This window comes from Rhinolophus sinicus, linkage group LG05, assembly GCF_036562045.2.
Source record: "Rhinolophus sinicus isolate RSC01 linkage group LG05, ASM3656204v1, whole genome shotgun sequence".
Lineage (NCBI taxonomy): Eukaryota > Metazoa > Chordata > Mammalia > Chiroptera > Rhinolophidae > Rhinolophus > Rhinolophus sinicus.
This window is the reverse complement of record NC_133755.1, coordinates 145,823,799-145,848,989: the sequence shown is the minus strand read 5'-3', so window position 1 is coordinate 145,848,989 and position 25,191 is coordinate 145,823,799. Positions and strand designations below refer to the sequence as shown.

General features: G+C 40.2%; 1 protein-coding gene and 1 long non-coding RNA gene across 7 annotated transcripts in view; one reads left to right on the top strand and one right to left on the bottom strand.

Moving 5' to 3' along the window:
- MCM9 (minichromosome maintenance 9 homologous recombination repair factor) overlaps nucleotides 1-25,191 on the top strand; it is an 86,063-nt gene that overhangs the window by 53,123 nt on the left and 7,749 nt on the right. For 3 of the 5 annotated variants that reach the window (XM_019740956.2, XM_019740957.2, XM_074333491.1), the window contains 5 exons: nucleotides 6,796-6,998; nucleotides 7,340-7,543; nucleotides 8,582-8,664; nucleotides 9,147-9,292; nucleotides 13,628-24,220. In XM_019740956.2, coding sequence (XP_019596515.2) covers nucleotides 6,796-6,998; nucleotides 7,340-7,543; nucleotides 8,582-8,664; nucleotides 9,147-9,292; nucleotides 13,628-15,095 — 2,104 coding nt within the window. In that variant the 3' untranslated portion in view covers nucleotides 15,096-24,220. The remainder of the gene's footprint in view (nucleotides 1-6,795; nucleotides 6,999-7,339; nucleotides 7,544-8,581; nucleotides 8,665-9,146; nucleotides 9,293-13,627; nucleotides 24,221-25,191) is intronic. The other 2 variants (XM_074333493.1, XM_074333492.1) reach the window with 2 other exon arrangements.
- On the bottom strand, nucleotides 1,575-14,605 carry LOC141571701 (uncharacterized). 2 transcript variants are annotated; one of them, XR_012496726.1, is made up of 4 exons: nucleotides 14,467-14,605; nucleotides 5,776-6,015; nucleotides 5,441-5,606; nucleotides 1,575-3,351 (listed from the first exon to the last, which is right to left on the bottom strand). It is a non-coding gene; the product is annotated as an uncharacterized LOC141571701 (long non-coding RNA). The 2 variants fall into 2 exon arrangements; XR_012496725.1 differs by lacking the exon at nucleotides 5,441-5,606 and having other exon boundaries at nucleotides 1,578-3,348.

Genomic DNA, 25,191 nt, shown 5'->3' with positions numbered 1-25,191 from the left:
CAAAGTTAGAGAGTTCTTTTTAAAAATAAGAACCACACACTCAATTGTTCCGTACAAATTCTTTTTTGACTCCAGGTTAAACTTTATCCATATCATAAACCACACACCCACCATTCAGATCAGATGTGCAGATGGCTGGGAGGGAACCAATTAGTATGGTCTCCGCAGTGTAAAAGCTTGTTGTGGGTAGTCAGAATACCAAAAAAAAAATTGCTAAAACACTCAGGATACCTGGAGTCTACTAAAATGTAACTTAACAGTATCAATTTACCAAAATATAGGTCCTATTGAATTAATACATGTTTGAGAAAACCAATAATTTTGTTGTTCTTTGCTTATGTTACTGAAATCTGAAAACATTTTTAAAGTTTGAGATTTTAATCCCTCACATTTGTCCTGACTGCTTAATGAGATTGAAAAGAAAACCAAGAAGCAAATGCTCAATATGAGCTTAAAAAGGGTTATCAGTATTTTACCTGTATTTGAATTGAGCTGTCTTTTGAAACTATGCAGATCAGTTGCTGTGCCTGATGAGTGTGAAGTCATTTGAGAGAGCTTTATGCGATGGTGATCTTTAAGGCTGTGGAATGCTGAACTAAATAATGATTTGGGAAAGATAATGATTTGGGGAAGATAACATTTCATTATTTGGAAGGTTCTTTTCAAATTTAACTAGGATAGTATCTCATCAAGGGCAGGGTATCAATAGAGTCTTAAATAATAGAGGATACCTCGCTATTTGCTGAGGACACATCTTAGTAGAAAATTTGACATTGAAATTATATATATTTGGTGCTACCAAATTATACTCACATGCCTAGGTAGGAAGTACAGTCTAAAATTTAAAAACAACAAGATGGCAATTTATTGTTTTGCTCAGGAAACTTGCCTGAGCACTAAGCAGTGTCATGCTCTTTGCTAGTTACTGACACCACAGAGGAAAAGATAAGGCCTTTGTTCTCAAGATGCTCACAGCCTTATAGCAAGATGCACAAGTAAACATTTATTGTGCACTGTGATTCTAAGAGCCGTAGAAGAGCCACAGCACCCGTCCCCATTCTGCTGATTGTCAGTTTTCTAGTGCACACCAGGCCTACTGATGAGAATATCTGAGACAGGACCCTGGAATCTGCATTGTTGAAACCTACCTCGGTTCTTGCTGATGAGGCTGGTTTAGGGACCAGAACTTCCAGGTAAGATTGCACCACACCCAGGCACCCTGTTTGCCTCTTCTCCTCCGGATTGGGTGAAGCTGCATGTCTGGTGACATCCTTTATAAACTAGCCTCAGGCTAAGGTGGGGAGATGGGAGAGGAGGGAGCCAGCCTTTCTGCCAAGCTGAGAGGTCTCTGACCCCGAGTGGGCTGAAGGGGCTGTGGAACATGCTGAGAAGCCTTCCACAGAGGCATCTAAGCATGCGAAATTGTAAGTTCAGATCAAGTACTTTGAGAGTTTTCAGTTCTTTCTCGATGATATATATGAGCCGTACTTCCACCCCTTTCCTCTTTCCTAGTCCCACGGCTTGAGAATCTCACGTTACCACTCACTGAGTCAATCTAGATGTAAAAGGTAATTTGTCAACTTTATCAACCTTGTTAAAAAGAGGGGGAGCGTGTGTGTGCCTAACATGTAAGGTTAGCAGAAATAAGTGTAATGAATGGATTATGAGAATATCATTAACAAGTTTTCATTTTGTATAGTTTTGTGTGGGGGTGGGGGTGGGGTGGTTACCCCATTTTTCAAATGCTCATTTTTAGGGAAACAAAGATTGTTGTTTTTATAAATGTACCATTTATTGTGATCATTTCCTCTGAGTTTTTCTTATGACAGCTTTGAGATGTAATTCACATACCACATAAAACTCACCCTTTTAAAGCATACAGATTCATGGATTTTAATATATTCATAGAGTTTGCAACTATCATCACTATCTAATTCCTGAATATTTTCATCACCCCAAAGGGAAACCCCATACCTTTTGGCTGTCACTCCATTCCCTCCATTCCCCATTTCCCTTATCCCCCAAGTCCCTGGCAATGTTAATCTACTTTCTGTCTGTACACATTTGCCTATTCTGGACATGTCATATAAATGGAATCATACAAGATGAAACTTTTTGTGTGTGACTAGCACTTGGCATAATGTTTTCAAGGTTCATCCATGTTGTTGCATGTATCAATGGTTTGTTCCCTTTTTATGGCCACTTCCTGGCTTGTCCATAGCTGCCTTCTCACTGTGTGCTCACATGGCCTTTCCTCAGTGCATGAGTGTGGAGAGAGTGAGTTCTAGTCTCTCTTCTTCTTTTTATAAGGACATTAATCCCATTCTGGGGGCTCCAACCTCATGACCTCATCTAATCCTAATCACCTATTTAAGACCCCAGTTCATAATTTCATCACGTTGGTGGTTAGGGCTTCAACATAATGAATTTTGGGGGGACACATTCAATCCATAACAACCTCCATTATTTATTTTTATGGTGCTGAAAAGACACATAAAATTTACCCTCTTACTTATTTCTAGGTGTATCGTTCAGTAGTGTTAGGATAGTCACATTGTTGTGCAACCAACGTCCAGAGTTTTTGCATCTTGTAAAACTGAAATTCTGTACCCATTAAACAAGTCTGCATTTTTTCCTTTCCCACTCCATGGCAATCACCATTTTACTTTCTGTTTATATAAATTTACTCTAGATACTTTATATAAGTGGGATCATATAGTATTTGTCTTCATTACAGGCTTATTTCACTTCCCATCATGTCTTCATGGTTCACTCATGCTATAGTATGTGACAGGATTTCCTTTCTTTTTAAGGCTGAATAATATGTTATTGTACGTATAGACCACTTTTGTTTATCCGTTCTTCCATCCACGAACACTTGGGTTGCTTCCACCTCTTGGCTGCCATGAATAGTGCTGCCGTGAACATGGGTGTGGCCTCCATTGCTCTTATTCAACTTAATCATGGCTACCCTAAGGGTGTCTTAGGCAGAAGACTTAACCTTTAATCTGGGTCACTGGACACACAGAAAATTTACTGTGCCTTTGTTTCAAAGCCTTTTTCAATCTTCCCTCATATTTTCTGGAATCTAGAAGCAATTGTTTTTTCCTAACCCTTCAAAGCCTCAAACTTCTGAGCTGTCTTTTTTCTTTTCCATTTCTCCTTGAAAACTGGTCAGTTCTTTTCTTTACTCAGCTCTTTCCTGTAATATTTTGCCAAGAGATGTGTTGCTCATGTCACAGTCTGATGGGTTGAGGGTGGGGTGTTCTGCTCCACGTCATCATTCAGGGCCCAGGCTCATTCCCTCAGGTGGATTTCTGACTCCAGAGCCTTTTCCTCATCTAGACTCTGCTGGCAAAAAGAGAGAAAACAGGGACAGTTGCACAAGAAGGCTTTTAGATGCCTGACCTGGAAGTAGCATAGATTCTTCCACTTCCATTCCATTGCCAAGACTTGGTCTCACAGCCCTACTTAACTGTAAAGGGGGAATAGGAAATACAATCTTGCTCTGCACCCAGAGAGAAAGAAAATGAGGTTTGGTGAACATATAGCAGCTACTACCACAATCTAGAGTTAAATTTGGAACGTGATGGAATTTAGATGATAAAGCCGTGAGTGAAGATGGGGATCTTCATAAAGGATGTAATGAGAGATGGTCAAAAAAGCAAGGCCACTTGCTGGAGGGCCTATAGTGGTAAAAATGATTTATGTAACCCAACTTTACAATATTTAGAAAAATTACTACTATGTTTGTAAGAAAGTTTACATATATAGATTAAAAATGGAAAGTGGCTCTTTCAGAAACTGGAATGTTTTCACTCCAAGTTAAGCAGGAAAAAAATATTAGCATGATTATTTTGTGACTATTGAAGCTTTTGAATATAAAATGACTCTGAATTTTAGAAATACTGAACTAAGTAAAGGTTTATTTATTTTTATTTTTTATTTATCACTTATTTAGTGCATGTTTATTGCTCACTTAAAATGTGACAGGCAGTGTGAGGATTATAACGATAAGTGATAGTCCCTCCTGGAAGATCAAATTTATTAGGAAAAAAATAAGGCAAGTAACTAAATACCTGAAATATCAAGCAAAATCTTTAAGACTATAGGAACTGTGTATCAGAAATGTTACACCACCGGGGTGACAGTCTGGGGGTAAAAGAGCATTGGTTTTGGAGCTAAGCAGATCTGGGTTTGAATCTCAGCTCTGCCGCTCTCTCTGTAACCTTGGGGAAGTTATTAATATCTCTGGACTTCTAGTTTCTTAATTTCTAAATCGGTGATGGAAATAGCTACCTTTCAGGTTATTGTGAAGATTAGGAATACTATGTATGCATAAAGCCTAACACGGTGCTCGGTATCACAGATATGGAAGATATCTTTACTATTATTGAGTAAGGTGGAGTTCATATTGAATTGGAAAAATCAATATTGTCTTACACTAATTTGTGAGTTCATTCACTCAGTAACGTAGTGAGCTATTACTGTAGACGAAGTACTTAGGATTCGACTATGTATGTGTATCTGTGGTTTTGAACGCCCTGTTCAGTTTTGAATGCAGTAATGTTTGTAGCACAGGTCTGCAACTACAGGCTTATATACTGCCTTCCCCTTTTTCATGACCAGAGACCTCTCTATCTCCTGGCACTGCCCCCATCCTCCTCCTTTGCTACAGGCAGCTGCCTGACTTATTATCTCACACAATCTCTGCTTTCCCTGCCCACTCCTCTATTTTTCATTGGTGGCATTTCTACTAACTGCCCCTCAGGCAACCTTTTTTCTTCACATATAATTCTTCTCTAGCCCTCTTCCTTAAGCTGACTCTTTTCTTTTTTTTTCCAGTCACCTTAGGAACAATTAACCACCTTCTTTCTGTCTTTGCTAGTTCATTTTACTTCTCACACGTTATTGATACCCAGAGGTTCCCACAGGGGTTTCTGTTCGCTGATGGAGACACTATCATCCATTGCGCATGCACTGTCTGACAGGCAGTGTGTTGAGTTGCCCTGTAAACTAATTGGAGGCAAGGACCAGCTGTATACCTTTCTAAATTCTTAGCACAGCTCTTTGCACATAGGAAATGGCTTATAAATATTTGTTGATCAGTGAGAGTAAGAATAATTTTACCGCACATTAAAAATAATTTTATAAAATATTGCATATGCAGTTGTATTTTGTTTCTTGCCAGTATTGCAGCAATATTCCTTTTTTATGATAAATGTGAACAGCCTCACTTCAATATGGATTAAATGTGCTTTTATGGGATTAGTTAGGAACCATTTATTACACTTTTTATGGGAAACTGGATTCCAAGTGCTAAACAACTGCCTTTACAAAAGCATTTTGGCACATAAGTTATAAAATGTGGACTGTCTGAATTTTCATCTTTCAGTAAATTTTTTTTAAAAAAGGAATTTATAGTTTTTAGTGGAAGTACCTTGTTTCTCTTTTTCTTCTTTAATGAGTATCTTCTTGTGCCATTTACCACAAAGATTCTCAAACTTTGTCGGTCTTAGGGCATGAAGTAATTGCTAGAACCAACTGGAAATAGATCAGGGATTAACAAATGTAGCACGTTTGCTGATGTCGCAGGGCTCTGACTCCTGAAAGGCAGGTACACCACTATAAAAGCAGTCATTGAGTGGAGAGCATACAGCTTTACAGAGAAAATGTTACATTTCTTATTGTCAGTGACTGTACCATATTACTTTGAGGATTTGCCCGTCAATAATAATTTTAAAAAGCAGTGTATATGTTATGGCACATCCATACCTATCCTGCCACTGCTCCGCTTAGGACTTGGTGCTTCTTCCTGGACCATTGCTCTTGTCTCCTCGATGTGTCCCTTCCATGGTCCTTCCCCTTCAAGCCCACCACCACTGCCAGTTCCCTTCAATCTTTCCTTCACGGTTTCTCTTCAAAAACTTGATGCTGGGGTGGCCGGTTAGCTCAGTTGGTTAGAGCGCAGTGCTAATAACACCAAGGTTGCCGGTTCGATATCCGCATGGGCCACTGCCCATTAAAAAAAAAAAAAATACTAATGAACCTTTATTTTTCATAATTTCCCTTGCTTCCGTCCCTCCCTCTCTTCCTCCCTCCTCCCATCCACCTCTGTTTTTTTCTTTCAGTTTTAGAAAAATCAAAACAAAGTGAACACACAGAAAGTTTTTATTTCAACTAGTCACCATTCTCCAAAGTCACCCTCACCCTCCACCTTCACCCCCTCCACAACTAGATTGAATGACAACGACTTGGAGCTGATGGGCCCTGGAGAAACACACTGTTCCCCGATATTCCCCAATAAAATTTTTAAAAATCCACAGGTCATGAAGGGCCCACTTCAAAACCGACTTTGTAATGGTTTTCTGATCGTCTCTTCCATCCACATAGATGAATACACATCATCTTTACTTCTCCTGACACCTTAATACTTCTGGAACTTACGGTATTCTGCCTTGTCTAACCATTATAGCTAGTGGATTGCAAGCTCCTTAAGAGCAGTGTCGGTGTTTAGTTAATTTTGTATGCCTCTTAGCACCCAGCAGAGGGCTCTGCTCATAGTAAGGTGATAAGTATTTATTGAACACTTATTTTTCTTCAAGACAGGCTAGTGTAAATGTACTTTGCTGAACTTGGTGTTTGTGATACCTCCTTGTATCATTCCATATTCTCCTGCACATGGGTTTCTCTAGATTTTCAAGGTGCAACAGCTGCCCCTTTTTATGAACAAGTGTCATTTTGTTTTTTATTTGAATTTCAGCGGTCAGTGAATTGTACCTTCTCTTTTGGTAGCCTCGTGTGCAAGCTGAACACAAGGACCACCATCCTGGCAGCAACTAACCCCAAAGGCCAGTACGACCCGCACGAGTCTGTGTCTGTGAACATCGCCCTTGGCAGCCCCCTCTTAAGTCGATTTGACCTGATCCTGGTTTTGCTTGATACGAAGAATGAAGACTGGGATCGTGTAATTTCATCCTTTATCTTAGAAAACAAAGGTATGCAGAGACAAATCATTTAAATTGACATAGAAAAAATATATGTAACCAAATGAAACTCTCTTTGAAGAAAATTAAATAAATACCCAAGGTACCCTACCTAACAGGCAATAGAGAGATGCTTAGAGCAAAAGCAGTGAAAGAAGCCAATTACTGAACCCAGAATACTGACCAGAAGTAAAGGGTCTTTCTCTACCTGCCACTGGTGAGATTAAAGTAGTGAATCTGTTTATTGTGATGAAGGGGCAATCTTAGGATACATGATTACTCCTCTTGCATACAAAGAAAACTAGACTTAATTATGACACAGAAATTACTGACCCAACACCTGATGTATACAGGTTACCCAAGCAAATCAGAGAAGCTCTGGAGCATGGAAAAGATGAAAACCTACTTCTGCCTCATTCGGAATCTACAGCCCACACTGTCTGATGTGGGTAATCAGGTTCTTCTCCGGTACTACCAGATGCAAAGGCAGAGCGATTCCCGGAACGCTGCCCGGACAACCATCCGCCTGTTGGAAAGCTTGATACGCTTAGCAGAAGGTTGGTTTCATTCAAGAAATGAATTTTCTTTTGGGGTCCCCAGTGTGTACAAGGCATGGGACTTAGCACCATAAATTCAAAGATTATTCAAAGAATAATCCCTACTCTGAGATGCTCAGAGCTGCTTACAAAGTAAAGGCTCTGGGCTAGGAAACCTCCACTCTTCTGGGACAGATAGGGGTCTTGAGTGAAATGTAGCACTAAGGAAGAAGAATCTTTGTAATCTCAGGACCTCCTATAACTTAAGACATCGTTATTTAGAAAGTCTTAATTACTGGTGTTTTGTTTTTCAGTGGCAGTTTGTTAGCATTTTGGGTGGGATACGGCCTTATTTGGATTTGTTTCCTATTAGCAATCCGCCACTAACATAATGACACCAAATTAATAATGCCATGCTCTAGCCCACCCCTAAGGCATGAGACTTACATGCAAAAATACAGCTAACAGAATCTCAAGACTTTCTTTTTCTAACATTGGCTTTTACATTTAGCCCTTTAAATAATTGAAAAAGAAATTTCACATGAACTGACTACCGTAGGATGACATAATATATGCTTAATAAAAAGTTCTATAAAACAAATACACTTCACTTTTTCAAGGATTTATAGTTAATATTAGGGCAAGAAAAACCCAAAATTCAGGTTCATGAGTTTGGTAGTTTGGAAAAGCTCACAGATAAACAGAAGTGCCAGAGATGAGAAATGAGTTTAATTTTGTGTGTTTCTATAATAGACCAGAAAGTGAGGATTAGAGGTTGTTGAATATTAAAAATATGCTTGTATATAGCCCCTTAATTTTTTGGAGCCCTGCCTACTTTTTTATATAAACACGCAGAATTGCCATGGGCTGTGCAGAAGAATTAGAGAAACAATCTTCAAACTAGTTGAACTCAGTTTTTGTGCTTGTCGAGTAAAATTAATTTATTAGCTCATTCATAAAATACAATTTTGAGGGGGATCAGGTGTAATATTACATTTATCACCTCAAATATTTATAAAATATTCCTATCATAATTTCAAATACATCTTCTTTTCTTAGCTCATGCTCGCCTGATGTTTCGTGACACTGTGACTCTGGAAGATGCTATTACAGTGGTGTCAGTAATGGAGTCCTCAATGCAGGTAAGGATGTTTTGTACCTAATATTAGCACTGTAATTGCAAGCATTAGAAAAACAATTTATAGTATATCAAGAGTTATAAAAATTATCACATTCTAGAGCTAATAATTCCTGGAAATATACCCAAAGGGAACCATTTAAAAGAAGGAAAAACATTGTCATGGAAACATTCTCTGCATCAGTAGCATTGCTTTTTCCCATCAGTATAAAGTAGTGGGTGTCAGTCCTTTGCTCCTTAACATACCTAAGAGATGCTCATGGTCCCATTAGTGAGAGTGTGGCTCCCTAGAGCTATGCTTGCCACCAAGAATGGGGGAGAGCACGACTGAAATTTGGAAAAGGCTCCCAGGTGATTCTGAGTCCAAGATCGGGGTGTGAAGCGCTGTTCTGCGCCATCTGAGATCAGTGTTCCTTAGTGTGTACTTCTTCTATGTAGGCTAGCCTGCTGACTCTCCTTGGTATTTTCTATTTCTCATCCCCTCAGGGAGGTGCATTGCTGGGAGGTGTGAATGCGCTCCACACTTCCTTTCCTGAAAACCCCCTAGAGCAGTACCAGAGGCAGTGTGAACTCATTCTGCAAAAGCTGGAGCTGCATGACCTCTTGAGTGAAGAGCTAACAAGACTTGAAAGGTGAGAAAAGAAAACCAAGAAAGGCATATAATGGAAAATCCTTGTTTGGCAAATTTAGTGAAATGAAGGAACTATAAATTAAGTGAAAAATCTGTGTGTACTATCTATAGAGGATTGTTTCAGTTACCTATTGCTTTATAAGCAACTACGAAAACTCGGTGGCTTAAAAAAAGAAATACCACCACCATTTTAGTGCTCACTTTTCTGGGAGTCAGAGAAATTCAGGAGAGCTCAGTGGGGATGGCTTATCTGGGCTTCACAAAGTGTCAGCTGGGGTTACTCATACTCCTGCATTTAACTGGGAGCTCAACTGGGATTGGCATATCCAAGATGGCTTCCATCACATATGTGGTGCATTTGCTTGGGTGTCTTAAATGACTGGGGCCTGGCTGGGCTCTCACTACTGCAGGGTAGTCAGAATTCTGACACGATAGCTTAGGACTCCAACAGAGCAAAAGTGGAAGCTACCAGGCCGCCTATGGGCTGGGCCAAGACTGGTGCAGTGTCACTTTCTATAGGTTAGAGCAAGTCACAAGGTCAGATAAAGGCCACATGCAAGATAAAGGGAAATAGACACCACACCTTGATGGGAGGAGTGGCACAGACGTACAGCAATGGGGGACCTGATGGCTACCATCTTTGGAGACCACCTTCTATAGTTGTGTTTCCTTGACTTGCTGGTTTGGTGAACCTCATGGAGAACACAGACTGGTTCTTTACTACATATAGCAAAATTTATCACCCTGGGTGACAGTTACATGAGAAGCACTAAAGTAGGTTACCTATAATTCACACCCAAGATTCACAGTTGCTGTGGAATCGAGACGCCTTGGTGAATGGGCTTTATCATGTTTGCTACCACCATTTCTTCCTCTTCTCTTTCTTTGGCTCAATATAAGAAGTAGAGCAATGCCATTCAGAGAGGCAGCTGAGCCTGCTGTTAAGAAAGAAGAAGGTGGACTCCAGGAGAGCAGTCTATCCCAGGCCAGACCCAGACACAAAATATTTTAATAATTTGGCCATATCATTTTTCCTTGCCAGGGGAGGACATTTACAAGGGAGTTTACATAGGGAGTCTTAGTGTTCATTAATATTTTATTCTTATTGTTTTGGTCTTTTGTAATTCTTTTTTTTAAGCTTTTATTTATTTAAGGGTGTTTTTCCAGGACCCATCAGCTCCAAGTCAAGTAGTAGTTTCAATCTAGTTGTGGAGGGCGCAGATCACAGTGGCCCACGTGGGGATCGAACTGGCAACCTTGTTAAGAGCATGGCGCTCTAATCAAGTGAGCTAACGGGCTGCCCCTATTCTTATTGTTTTTAAAGCTTTCTTCCCAGCATAATGAATATTTGATCATTAGTCTTTATGTAATCCTGGTGAGAAAAAATCAGAAGTAGAAGAAGACTGAGACCCAGACTGGTTTCAGGCCAGCCTGAGCTACTAGTATGCTGGGAAGGTTACAGAAGTGGAGATAAGTAGTACCAATTTGCTCCTGGAAAAGGCCCTTGTGGTTCATTAGCAGCATCTCTGACCCTCCCTTAAGCATCATGGTTTTCCTTTCCTACATGCCCAAATCCATGAGTTTAAAAAATTTACATATTTAGCAGTCAGACTGAAAAAAATCCCCGGTGAGAATGATGTGTTTTATGTCAAAGAGGCAGATCAGTTTTTCATCCTACAGGTAACAACTCAAAAGCTATGTTTCACAAATCACCTTTCTAACGACTTTTTAAAATGTGGATACATGGGAAGGACTCTGTCACATGCATTACCTCAAGAATTTTGGCCTGAATTTTAACATTTGGCACATTCCCTAAATACATGAGCTTCTAAAAAGCTAGACTTTGAATCCGTACCTATGAAACAGGAGTGAGGAATGGCAAGTGCATCTATTTGGGTATCTTCATGATCAGTTGCGTGGCTTCTTAACTGACCTTAACCTGGTTATTGGTGTTGATCTCAAAGCCGGGGCTGGTGACTGGAGTTCTTGTGGAAGTGGAGCAGCTGCAGGACATTGTGGGGCCACACTAGGAGTATTGACTGCATTAAGTGAAACTTTAGAATGCTTTCCCTGGCTTTTCTCTCCTGTTCACTCTCTTCCTTCACCCAGCAGCATTCTCTTTCTAATTTGTAAAACCTCAGCACAGCCTTCCTTAGGAAGTGTGGGGCTGGCTTTGTCCAGCTAACACCCAGATGCCAGCCTGCAATGAATTTGCACTTGGTATAAAATCACCCCCCTTTTCTTTTGATTTCCTGGTTTTTTTAATGATCCAGAGCATGGTGTTAAAAGCAAAGCTATCCTTGTGGTTCTTTTATGGTTTGACGGAGCGGGCCCCTCGGCCTGCCCTGGGCTTGGCTTTGCTTATGGAAAGACTGCTCGTTTTGACTGACCACAAACTGCTCTTTTTGATACCAAAAACATGCTGGATTCAGGCAGGGAAGAAATGTGAGGCTCAGAATCAGTGTTATGTGAGAGAAAAATAGCAATTGAACTTACCAAATTCAAAATGACTCTCCTGGAGGAAAAAAGAGTAGGTGATGATCTAAAAAATAAAATTCTGCCTAAAATGTTCTCTTTTTCTGACATTTCTTTATACTGCAGGGCCCTGTTCAGTGTTGATCCTCAAAGCAACAAAACCAGCTACCCCAGATACTGTCTTAAGCTCATCTTATCATGTGAGAAAACATGGGTTTCTCCCCTTGGGAAGGAGTTCTCTATGCCTTAAGTATATCACGTATCAATAATAAAACTATTTGTATTTTTATCACACTTTTCTTCAGAAAAATGCATTTAGTGACAGCCTGCCTCAAATGGTGTCCGTTCTACCCACCTCAAACCAGAGTGCAAACGTGCTGTCTTTTAGGAGGCTGTAGTCAAAACTGTAGACATTTTATGTAGGGCAGAATTTAATTCCCAAAGTCAGAATTGGACTAAAATAATAGGGCTAAATTACTCTGCCTCTGAACATTCCCTATTTTTTAGGACATGGTTATGGAGCTCTGACAATTATGACTATTCTTGACCGCAATTTGATGCTGAAACCATACTAGATAGTTGTAATAGTAAAAGCTATTTTTGTTTGTTGGTTTGTGACTACAATGAACATGGATTTGCTATATTGATGTTTCCAAATCTGCCATGTGTGAATATAGCCCAATATTTCACAATAAAATTTTTGTGATTTTTTTTCCTGATTGTAAGAGTTAATACTGGTATATGTTCTTTACAAGAGTATTTTGAAAAATAACAGTAATGAATTAATAAGATAAAAATCACATGTAATCTTATTAACATTTTAATGTATTTAGTATATTTAAATTTAAAATTTGTTTAAAATTAATGTATTCTATTCCTTTTTCCATGATTGCACATAGTTTTAGAATAATTTATTCATCTGCTTTTTGGTGTAATTCTTTTTCAGATTTAGTACACGGAAGCAGGGTCATGTTGCCCCTTACGCTGAAAAGGCGTTTCTAGGTTGTTAGGAAGGGCTTTCTAAAGGACCTCCTTTTGAGAAACTACAATCTCTGTTAGAAGTTAGTACTCGGGCATTATTTCAGTTTCTTACATACCCAAGATTTAAAATGGATGTCACTGATCAGATCCCTCATTCAAGGAGGGTCTGTATCAACTTGACTCTGTATCAACTTGATGGAGAGTGGCTGCCCAGAACACATGTTGAAACACGGCTGGCTTTGCAGGAAAAATGTCCACAATTGCCTGGGGGAAGTCTACCACGAACGTGATTGCCTGATGGGGCAGTGGGAAGCAGGGTATGGAGAAATCACAGTCTTCATTCTCGAGGAAGGTGACTTTTTAGATGCCTTAAAATGCAGTACTTCAATTAGGCAAAGATGTGAGAGCTCATAATTTCTAGCCTTTCACTTGGGTTCTGATCTGCAAACTGGCTACTAAGCAAGTAGAGCCACTTTCTTGATCAGCAATAAGCTGCTCTGCAAATAGCTACAAGTTTGTCTTGTTGCACATTTAACACAAAAGATAAGACTGCGCATTTTACACTGACCTTCAGACAATCTTAAATGAATTAAATGGACTTTCAGGGAGAACTAACACTATAGACAAATCGACTACTTCATTTTCTTTATTTTACTACAACTTTAGGTTAAATTAGAATGATTATTGGAGCACTTAAATTCTATTATAATGAAAAAGTATCATTTCCTCCCACTGCTCTGAGAGACCTTATTTGATGTTAACTTGAAATTATGTGGGACTTAACCCTTTAGATGGCATCTCAGACCCTAAAGAAATGAAAAGGTTAAAGCAAATTCTCTTCCCTTTACTACATTCCTTTCTTTCTTTATTTCTGCTACAGGTTACAGAATCAGAGTGTGAACCAATCCCAGCCAGGGACAGTGGGGGCAGAGACTACTGCAGGATTCTCGAGAAATGATCCAGTGGAAGAATCTCAGTTCACAACATCAACACAGCAGGAAATGAATTGTAGCATGCAAACCCCCGCTGTTGGAGGCAGTCCCCAGGGAAGCCCACTTACCAATCCCCCACTCCATCTGGGGCCTAATAGGTCAACAAGTAGAAAACATTCAGCTGAGCATGAGAGAAGAGATGACAGTTTGGATTGGTTTGACTCCATGGCAATCCATCAGATTGAACCTAAAAACACTGTTCCTGTGTCTCCTGGTCCCAAAACAACTGGGGCAAAAATGGCTTTGAAAATCTCCAACAACAAATCTCAGGGTAAGGAAAAGAGTGAGCCAGGCCAAAAGAGCAAATTGGAAAGTGGACAGCTTCCAGCACCAGGAGAGACAGAAGCTCCACTGAGGCCAGACAGTGTTGAGAGTAAAAAGGATAAAAAGGCAGCAGTAGTTTCTGAAGCAGCTGTCACTGCTGCTGAACTGGACTCAGTACTGACTCATCACGTCCCCAGGAGATTGCACAGGTTGCGCACGGAGAGGGCCCAGGAGCAGTGCCTAAACCCCGCCAGGGCACCTGCACAGCCCACAGGCCCTTCCCATTCTCCGTGCATCCCTATGCATAGCCCAGAAAGAGCATTGGAGACTCCCAAGCGAAAGAGACAAAAATCCCTTGCTCAGGCGGAAGAGTCTGAACTTGAAAGTGTTGAGAGTCTGGATCCTCCTGTGGCCAGACTGGCAAAATTTACTTTCAAACGGAAGTCAAAACTGATCCACTCACCTGAAGACCACATCCATGTGTCTCCTGGCACAACTGAAATAGCAGTTCAGAGTCACAAAATTTCCCAGCATGGAACAAGAGGAGAAGCAGCTCTGCCTGTGAAGGGTCCAGAAAAGTTGACCTCTGCCTCAGGAAATGGAAGCTCCAATCAGGTGCAGAGGAAGGCAAAGGAGGTGTCACAGCAGCCACCAGGGGAAGACGGATCAAGAGAGAGGAGGAAACATGACCCTGACAAGAGACTTGTTCATCCTGAATTTGAGTTTCGGAATGAGACTGGGCATTTGCATCTTACTTGTGAAAGAGGCAAAGAGGAAGTGCTTTCATGCAATAACCAAAGTAGCAAGGTTCATGCTTACACACTAGCCAAATTGGCCAACTTCTCCTTTACTTCCTCCTCTGAGTCCAAATCAGAATCTCCTTTTTCTAAAAGTAAGAACTGGGGCGAGACAGGTCCAAACCCTCCTCCCACGACCACAGCTACAATGCTTGGCAAGAAAAGGAAAACTTTTCAGTTGGAGGGATCCACTGAGCGATTCATTCTTTCTGAAAAATCTCTCTTTACTTTACCAGAACTAGAAGATGAAGCATTAGATTTTGATTGGGATGAAGAAATGAGAAAAAAGCCATAATTATGAAAAGCTTTCTGGTTGAATTTCACCCTCCCCAGCTCAACACAGCCGCTTCAGTGTATCAGCGTGGTGTTTACTTATGGACAGAACTGTGGCCATATTGAGTGCCATTCTGAATACAGCTCCCCCATCAGGTTTTATCATGTCAGGTTTATCTGCATGACTCAAAAAAGTTGTGTAATCAGTGCAGATCAGTGTGATACCAGCACTTGAATTAACTGACATTGTGCATAATTTTGCAGACAGAGTACTTGTATTCCCAAAGATGTTTCTGTTTGTTTTGTTTTATTTTTAAGAGATGGGTCTTTCCAGGACCCATCTTTCACTCTCTCCAGAACAAATGCTGGGAAGGTAATGCTCATAAAGCTACCAAATTAGATGAACTCTTCTATTCTTTCTTCTCCCCGTCGCCCCCCCACATGATATGCTGAGTATGGTGAATATTTATTATGATTTGACAAAATCATGATTTTTCTAATATTTTTGTGTTTATTATGTGTCAGATTAAATGCGACTAATGTTTTTCTTTCTCTGAGAAGCATCTTCACAATTCCACGGGATTCCTAAAGATCTGGCAACTGGTCAAATAGTAGCTTTCTGAAGTATTGACATTTTGAGTTGTCCTTTCTTTCTTGGGCCAACATTTTGTGCTTCAGATTCTTTTTATCTTTTGGGGACCTCCCTCCATCACAACTTAAGTCTTGTGGTTAGAAGGAAAAAGAGTGTGCAGTAGTCTCAATTATATTTCATGGCATCTACCCAAGTGGTTAATATGGAAAGGTAATTCCTGCTAAGTTATGACTCATTTGTCTTTAAAACCACGCAAATGACTGTATTTGGTAAGAATAGACAACTCAAGCCTTGTCTTTCTTAAGTCCTCTTAAAATCACTCTTCCTTTGGATTCTAGCAGGGTCTGTTAAGAATCTATAATTACAGTCTTTCTCTTCTGAAGTATGAATTTGTAAGGAAAAAAAAATAGGTTCTTTCGTTGTCTGAGGGACTTTTAGACAGGAAGAATGTGCAAAACTATATGTATTTTGCTTAATGATCACTTTGTTAAATTTATATGGAAAAAAAATTTAGGAATCCCAATTTTTCTTGAGCATTTAAAAGTTAATTCTAAAACTAACTAAATCTTAGGAAAAATTTTAAACTATGAGTACATAGTTTGGATGAGTCTTTTGAAATCTTGAAACAGCTGACAAAAGACATAGAATCTTGATTCTACAGCTTTCATTTCTTAGTAATGAGGGATTGAATGCAATTAACTTGTCTCTTCAGCACATTGAGTAACTCATATTTTAAAATACATTGAATTGTGTCTTTTTATTAGTTACGTTTATGGCCATCATGTTACCTTCTACCTAGTTATTTTTTGTGCTCACCATACATCCTGTTACTTGTGCTCTCCATACATCCTATTATTTGTGCTAATAAAGCCACCCTATTTTTTATTGTAACTTCTGCCAGGATCATTTGGCCAAATTACAGTTCCATGTGTTTATTCTTGAATACTTACCCGGATAGCAATAACTATATGTGTAAATATTATCAACAGACAAAATTATTAGAAGAAATAAAATAGTCAGTGTGTACGCTCCCCTACTTACTAAAAAATTAAACTTGTATCACAGCCATACAAAAATTAAACTTGTATGACTATCTTGCTGTGCTTGTATTAGATGCTCAGAGTCTCACAACTTGACCAGTAGGAAGTCCCTTTATGTTAATGTTAATGTCCTTTTATGACTCTGACATTTCTAAAAGCATCAGTGCTCTCTGAAAACAACATCATGTTCCTAACCCATTTTGATTTGTTTTCCTGCCTCAAATGATGAAATAAGCTACCCCCAAGGCACTCTTTCCTTTAGAAGCCAGTGATATTAGAGGCCACACTTGGGGGTCTCAGGGATGCAGAGGAGTTAGCAGTGGGCAAAAGTACTGCCACTGCCATTGGGTCCCTTGTAGTCTCAGAGCTAAAAATGTGTAATGCCCTGAAGTCACATTATGTTATCCTGCTGCGTCCTACTTTTCTTACGAATGTGATTTCACAACAATTAAGACTTAACATGGTATTTAACATGTGTATCAGGAAGCACATAGGTCTCAAAAATCATGTATCTGGCCTACAAAAGAAAGTGTAAAAATAACCTTTAATTCTGAGTCCACATGACAGAATGTTTTTATTTGAGACCTTGAAAACATTTTAATAACGTAAAATTATTTAAACACAATAAAAGCTATGTCTAATTTTCTTGGTGAGTGGACCAAACCACATATTTAATTCTATTGTAACTATATAAAAAGAATTGAGTTTTCTGACACTGTGAAAGATAGACTCTTCAGTGTATATGTGGTAATCTAAAATTTATAATAGGGATTTTATTATTGTAGTTTTTAGTGTCTTCTTGGAAACAGACAAAACAAGCAAACTATTCTGGTATCTTTAACTCTTTGGCTGAATTAGCCAAACTTTAAACTTTTTCTGAAGGTATACCAAAACTTGAGTGAACCTCTTTTCTTGGTTGACAAATTTTAATTCTAACAAACCTACATAATCTTTATGTGTATATCGTACTTGATTTCTATGCCTTCCCCAAGTACTAGCCCTGCATGCCTACCTGGAATAGCAGTTCCATCAAAAATCTTAGGTCAACCACAAGGAGGACCCCTAAATATCTCTTAGCCAATCCACATTTGGGAGTTGAGACCAACCTGCCCGTAAGGCCAGGTCACTAGGGACTACCCAGAAGCAGGTTAACCTTTCAGATGCAGCTCATCAAATTCCAAATTTAACAAACTCACAGTGTGGAAAGCTAGGCCAGTCCATATTCCTCAGTGTTCAGAATACCATCTTCCGTGTCTGTATTCCATATTTTTAGCATTCAAGAAAGATAAAAGAAGGCCCCTGGATCACATTAATACTCATCCCAATAGGGGTTTTGCTGTCTGTATCCCATCTTGCGGGTGACATAGCCCTCTACGTATGTGTACGGGGAGCCATTACCCACACTCACTCAGGACACAGGAAGCTGTGGTAACTGCCCCTTAGGACACACTCTTCAGTTATTCTTACAGCAGTTCCACTGTCTCCCCTCTTAAAGGTTTAAAAATGCTTCTGAAGGTAATATTTGTAAATGTGAACTTAACAGAAATATTCAATCAGGCTTCACCAAATCGTTGCTGTGTCTATGTAAACACTCCAATGCAGGATGTAGTCCAACAAGGGAAGTAGGATATACACGTTGGGCCTGATCTCACCACGAAGTAGGGTGCAAATTATTTATCTTGTGACTACAGATGGATTTTAGGCCACTCTAATTTATGTGTGGTCAGTACTTTAAACCTTGGCTGAGATGAACCACCAGAAAGCAAGCATTTTTATGTGGGCACAAACTTGGTTTAATTTAGGACTTTAGTAATAAACCAAGCCAATGTTGAAAAAGGTTGCTTAGTATTTCTGATCAAACTTTTTCAGTCCCTACTGATTCATAAAGGAGATTGGGTAGCATAGCAGAATTGGGAATCAGGCAAATTGGGTTCTAGAACTGAATCATCACTGCCGCAGGGTGACCTTGCTGTCTTCAGGGATCTGGTCCGTAAATGCATAGGAGGACGTGTTTCTGATTCAGGTGTTTTTCTGATTCAGGTGTTCCTGAGTTACAGCAAAGGAAAACCTCGGAGGCTAGCTGAAATAGAAGTGGGTTTACTATAAGGATATAGCAGGGTGTCTCATTAAGGGCAGGAAACAAAGTCAAACCAGGCTACATGGCCCTCGAAATGGAAAGCTCTCAGCCTCTCCAAGGTCCTCAAGGTTGCTGGTCGCTGCTTCTCTGGGTGAGTTTGCTCCCATTTACTGCTCTTCTGTGCACACTCAAGGCTTCTCCTTTCTAAGTACCTCGTGGCTTTTGATCTGTTTTGGGGCCTGTTTGACCCAGATGATGCATCCACCTTCATGTTATGACTCAGGCTCTGTGTTCACTTTGGTTCAAGAGGGAGTGGGGGGTAATGGAGCCAGTGTCCACCTGGTACAAACAGCAGCCAGAGCCTCCCAGGAGTGGGGTGGGAGGCAGTGCTGGGCCAGCCTATCACACACTGTCTTCACAGGGTTTTTGATTATAGGTTCTATAGTTCTCAACCTTTATTGCTTCTATTGGTTATTGGGTTGAGAGAACATACCTCTAAATGTAGTTGAATCATCTTTCCCAAGGCTCTATGTAAGTTCTTCACCTGACAGCAAGCAGCTGTTTTTCAGCGATTGCAAGCCACTTTTGGCAATGTTGACGGTGTGGCTTGTGTTATAGGCCACAGGGGAAGCTGTGTTGTGTCCCCTGGTTTTCAAGCTTCCATTTTCTCATGAGTAAAGGGCTCATAGTAACTACATCATAGCTTTTAGAAATACTTAGATGAAAGTCAAAATAGATGGGAGTGTGTGAAGACTATTACTGTGAAATATACTTTAGGAATAATCTCCGTAGTTAAGACATATTTTAACATTTTTCAGATCTTCAATTTTATAACTGCCAACAAAGTAGAGACTGGATCCACTATGAGGAGAGGGAAATGCCTAAGTATTATAGGCCTATTTTAATCCTTTTTAGAATTACAGTAACCCAGAATAATTTTAAATCAATAATTAATGTAATATTGATCTTTAATGATCTTATTTGATCATTGTTGGGAGATTAAACTTTTTTGAAAAGGTGAACCCAAAGCTGCTTTGAGGGACCTAGCTTATCAGAGAGCTTTGATTTGCTGTCCTGGAGGGGACTCTGTGTCGGGGATGACACTGTTGCCTGGGATACAGAAATCCCTGGAGAGACTCCCTGGTCTGTAAGACTTGCCCCTAAGAACTAGTAAAGGTAGAAAAAAATAAAGTGTCTGTACAACACGATCTATCCTTGAATGGGAAGGTAGCTGCCAGACACTGTCCGGTTGTTTTTCTTCCCAGTATCGTTATGTGTTCATGTAGGTTACAAAAGCAATAGAATTTTAATGTCATTGTAATTAGACATGTAGATATAATATTTTTCTCTAAAAATGCTAAAATAAACTGAATCTCAAAGTTTCTTAGAAACTTTTTTTAGTACTTAGTTTTCAAAAACATAATACATGGCAACATTTGATTTTCACAATCAGTGATCTTTGTAATTCAGGTGATAGCTAATTTTACAAATGAGGAAAAAGTTCAAACATTTAAGTGATTTTTTTTTAAATGTCTTTAACATACCTTATTTGAAAGAAGATTAGGTTCTGGAACATATACTTCCCAACTCCTTCTGTCACTTTTTATTGCTCCATTAAAAATAATATCTATTGATAAAGGGTAAAGGTTACTTATTTACATTGCTTAGTATGTACTAGTTATACTTTCAGGATTTTCCAATACTTAGTTTAATGTATTAACTCATTTAATCCTCCCAATAATCTATAATACAGGAAATAGTATCCTCAGTTTACAAATTAGATAACTGTGGTTTAGAAATATAAAATAACTTGACCATTATTAGTTTCAGCCTACATTAAAGAAGTAAACTGAGGCAAGCTCAAGTTACGAGAAATAGAGTTTATTCAGGAATGGCAGAGGAATTGTAATTCATGAAATTCATGAAAGATACAGCCAAGTCCATTGATGGTTTGGGGCGGGCTGTGTTTCTGGGCAACAAGCTCAGTGTGGGGGAAGTCCAGCCAGAGTCCAAGCAGGAAGTTCATTGGCTGAAGGATGAGGAGGGATTCTTGGCAGGTGTTCATTGGAGATTAAGTCTCAGTCTTCTGTAAATCAGGCATTTATGGGAAATCAGTCTTTCAGTTCTTAAGTCCCATTCTTCTGAGGGCGCATGAGTAAAATTCCTTATTTCATATCCTCCGGTTCCATTTTACATTGAAATCCTTTTACACTAACTAGTTAGTGATGTAATACCTATACTAATTCATGAAATGAGATTGGAAAGTATTACCTACAAGAAACTCCTCACCTTGCCATGCCCTTGGACAGCTTCCCACCGTCCTGCCTTCTCGCCGTTACTACAGATGGACTATCCATACTGCTAGCCGAAGAAAACGCTTCCACCTGTGTACTAGATCCCATTCCCCTCTTGCCTACTCTCTACATGGCTCCCGCCTTTCCCCCTCACTCCTGCTTCATCAGTTTTCCCTTCTACTGTATCATTTCCACCATCACACAAATATCTTGATATTTCTCCCATCTTAATAACAACAAAAACACCTCTCTTGACCTTACTTCCTTCTCTACGTTTGTTTCCTCTTGTAGCAATTTTTTTTAAAGAGCTGTCTATGCCCCACCTCCAATTCTTGTCCCCCTTGTTACTCACAACAGTTGTTTTTGCCCTCATCACTGTGTCTAAGCTCTCTTATCAAAGTCACCACTTGTCTCATTAGGGAGACCACTGCATGGACGGTGTAGGTGCCTGACCACTTCAGTGTACACCTGAAGCTGAAGCTGAATAATATTGAATGTCAATTTAATATATATATAGTCGTGAGATGTGGAGTACAGCATAGGGAAAAGAGTCAAGGGAATTGTACCAGCTATATATGATGTCAGAGGGGTGTAAATATCTATTACATGGTTTTGTACACCTGAAACTAAAAAAAACAGGGAAAAGTTACCAGTGACCTTCAGTGCTCATTCTTAGTCCTTACCTTACCAATTTGACATAGTTGATTACTATCCCCTCCATGAAATCCTTTGTCATGGGGCCTCCAGGATATCACATGCCTGTGGTTTTCCTTACTAACCTCTTCCAGCCTCCTCAGCTTTTCTGCTCCTTGCGTAGTTTTAACTACTTTCCTAGACCTTTAATGTTTGAGTGACTAAAGTTTCTTTCCTATCCCCACCTGTTCCCTGTACTGAATCTGAGGGCTCTCAAAATCCACTAGTTGATGATTCCTTTCCTGAACTCCAGACTCATATCCAACTCCTATCCATCTCGTTGGCTATGTAAAGGATATCTAACCTCAACATATTCCAAATTATTCTTCTGATCTTGTCTCCCAAACTTCTTTCCCAGATTTATCCCTCTTGGTAAATTAAATGGAGACTCCATTCTTCTAATTGCTTAGGCCAAAAAACTGGAGTCATCCTTTACAATGTACTTTCTCTTGTACCTCACACCCTATCTGTTAGCAAATCCTATGGATCTTTATTAAAAATACATCCAGAATCTGGGAGCTTATGACTGCACTTGCTGCTGTCACACTAGTCCAAGCCACTGCTCTCTTGCCTTGTCTCCCCCGCTTTGCCTCCCTACAGGCTATTCTCAGCACAGGAATCAGGGTGATCCTGGTAATACATCAGATCATGTTACTTCTTACCTCAAATGCTCCAGTGGCTTCTGTGGAGGAGGGAGGGTTCTATGGAAAGTAACCTCACAGGGTGATCAAATCATAAATTCCTAATTGGGCAGGTCAAGGTTGGTAGTCAAGCCCCAGGCCTATAACTTCTTTAGTAAAAGGTTTATCTTTGCCTTCAGCAAGCCCTGTCCATTGTTCTTGAGCCTCTAGGTTGACACACCTTTGAAATGCCAGCAGTAATACCCCTTCAAGGGGGTATTAACTCTCAAGAGAGCAGTAATCTTGGCCACTATCCTATTATCCACTTCCCACCTTGCTTTCTCCAATCTTCCTTATAGCCACTCCTTAATTTCAAATGCATAAAAGAAGCTGCAAAACTGTTACTCTCTGGAGCATTTGAGATCTTGCTCCCTGGCATATGTGGTCAGTTGGGTTCAAATAAACTCTTACAAAAATTTTCCACAGGTTTGGACGTTTCTTACGTTGACAATATCAGACCTTGTGTCCACTAGTTTTCAAAATTTGGGGCTATTTCCTTTCCCCAGGGTACGGTTACCTAAGTAAATGTCTGTTGGTCCTGTTGGGGGAGGACTAGATCAGTTGACACGGAGACTTGCCAAGCTGTTGCAGGGAACTTCTTCCTGAGGACTGGCCTTCCCTTTAGTCAGTGGACTCTTAAAATTAGCTCAGGTCCAGAAGCTGGTCAAAGAATTCTGACTTTTTACTGACACAGCTGCCCTCAGCCTCCTCACATTCCTTTCTCTTGACGATACAGATCAGTGCACCGGAATCACCTAGAGGTCTTGTTAAAATACAGAATGCTGAGTTTCTAACTGGGTAGGTGGGGGCTCAGGCCTGAGAATTGGGGTTTCTCACCATTTTCCACATGACGCTGATGCCGCTGGTCAGGGGACCACACTTAGAGAACATGGTATAGATTGATCTTGCATCTTGGGACTCCAGCCATTTCCATAGCTCTCTGTGCATCCATCCCCCTGCTTGCTGCTCTGACCTTGCTGTTCAGTGAGATATTTGCTCCCATCTTACATCTGGCAGTTAAGCCTTATCATCTGGCCTCTGGTATTCTGGGCTCTCCTCATTGATCAACCATTGGATGAAGACTGTCTCTGGGGAGAGGGCATGACCTTGAACTAGGGCACTGAGCGTCTGAAGGCAATCTTTGAGGTCAGGCTCTGAGCTGTCAACACTCTCAGCAGCTGGGGAAAATGGGTGCAAAGGTCTTAAAGGGGAAATGTGGGCAGTGCTCTTCAGACCCAGCATGCATCTGCCAGCATCCGTCTCGTGGCCGGGACTAGAGGGGAGGAAGATGTGCCTCAGGCACAAAAAGAGAATCAAAATAAATATCTTGATGCAATATTTTCAAAAATCAAAATGCAAAATAAGAAAAATCCGTGATGAGTAAAATACTAAAATTCACTGTTTGCCTTAGGCTCCAATATTGTTTAGCATGGCATCATCTATCTGTCCTCACTGCAATGTCCCCTCTGTGAGGGCAGAGGTTTTGTCTGGGTCACTGGTATACACCCAAGAGTGTCATTATTCATAACACATAGTCAGTGTTCAATAAATATTTGTTGAATGAGACAGTTAAGGCATTTGAAGAAAGAATGACCACTTATATACACTTCCCCCTTTCCCCCTTTTCCCCCCCAGTGTTTCTCCACTAGTATTGACTACACAAGAGGCTGCCTTCACCTTGCCCAGGAGACTTGGAGGGAACTATGCTCGACTGAGGGAAAGCATCTCAACAAAACAGGATATATTTTATTACAAAGCTCAATTTTGAGGTGTATGTGTTTAAAAATGTTTTCTTAATTGATCATCAGATTTAAGGGATATATGGAGTGCATGTCATTGTCTTAACTAACTACAGCTATTAGTTGTCAGCTTGTATAATTATGAGAAACGGTTTTCAGAACTGCCCCTAAAAAACTGTCCAGCCCCCTAAGTCTAGATGGATTTAGAATTCCAGGACCAAAAGTTAAACAGAAAAACTAGATGCAGAGTGGCAAGTGTAATTAATGCTCAGCAGGCTGCTCACTGTTTCCTGTCTCCGTGAGAGCTGTGAGAGGCCTGCGGGGGGCGCTAGGCTGACGCTAGTACATGGAGACACCTGAGTGTGGGCTAGCTGGCAGCACGTTTGCACGTAGTGGCCAGGGCTGCGGGCCACTGATTCTATCTAGTAAGTTCTCTCCTCGCTGCAGGACCTGTTGTCACCACACTTTACACTTTTTACATCAACAACCAAATTTATTTTTTTAGCCACTCAAGATCAGATAAGAATCTCAGTGACAGGAGATGTGTTGATAGAAGTAGAGGTTGAAGTAATGTGGAACCAAGAGCCAAGGAATACAGGTAGCCTCTGAAAGCTGGAAAGGGCAAAGAATGGGTTCTCTCCTTGACACTCAGAAGAAACACAGCCCTGCGGGCACCTTGATTTATCCCCCCTAAGCCCCAATTTTGGACTTCTGACCTTCAGGATTGTAAGAAAATAAACTTGTGTTGTTTTAAACCATTAAAAAAAAAAAAGAATCTCAGTGAGTTAAAGGCAATTCCCATTAACTATAGAAAAATGAGATTGTTTGTGTCTTGCCAAGGCAAGGGTACAGAAGAAATGCCAAGCATCAAATCTCCAACGTCATTTAAAACAAAACACGAGCGTGCCAAATAAAAATTTAGACCTGAGAAATTTCAGAAGCAGGTGAACTTAGTGGTTGTCTTGCCTCTCTCTGGAGCAAGCGCCGTACCTGCAGGCGGCAG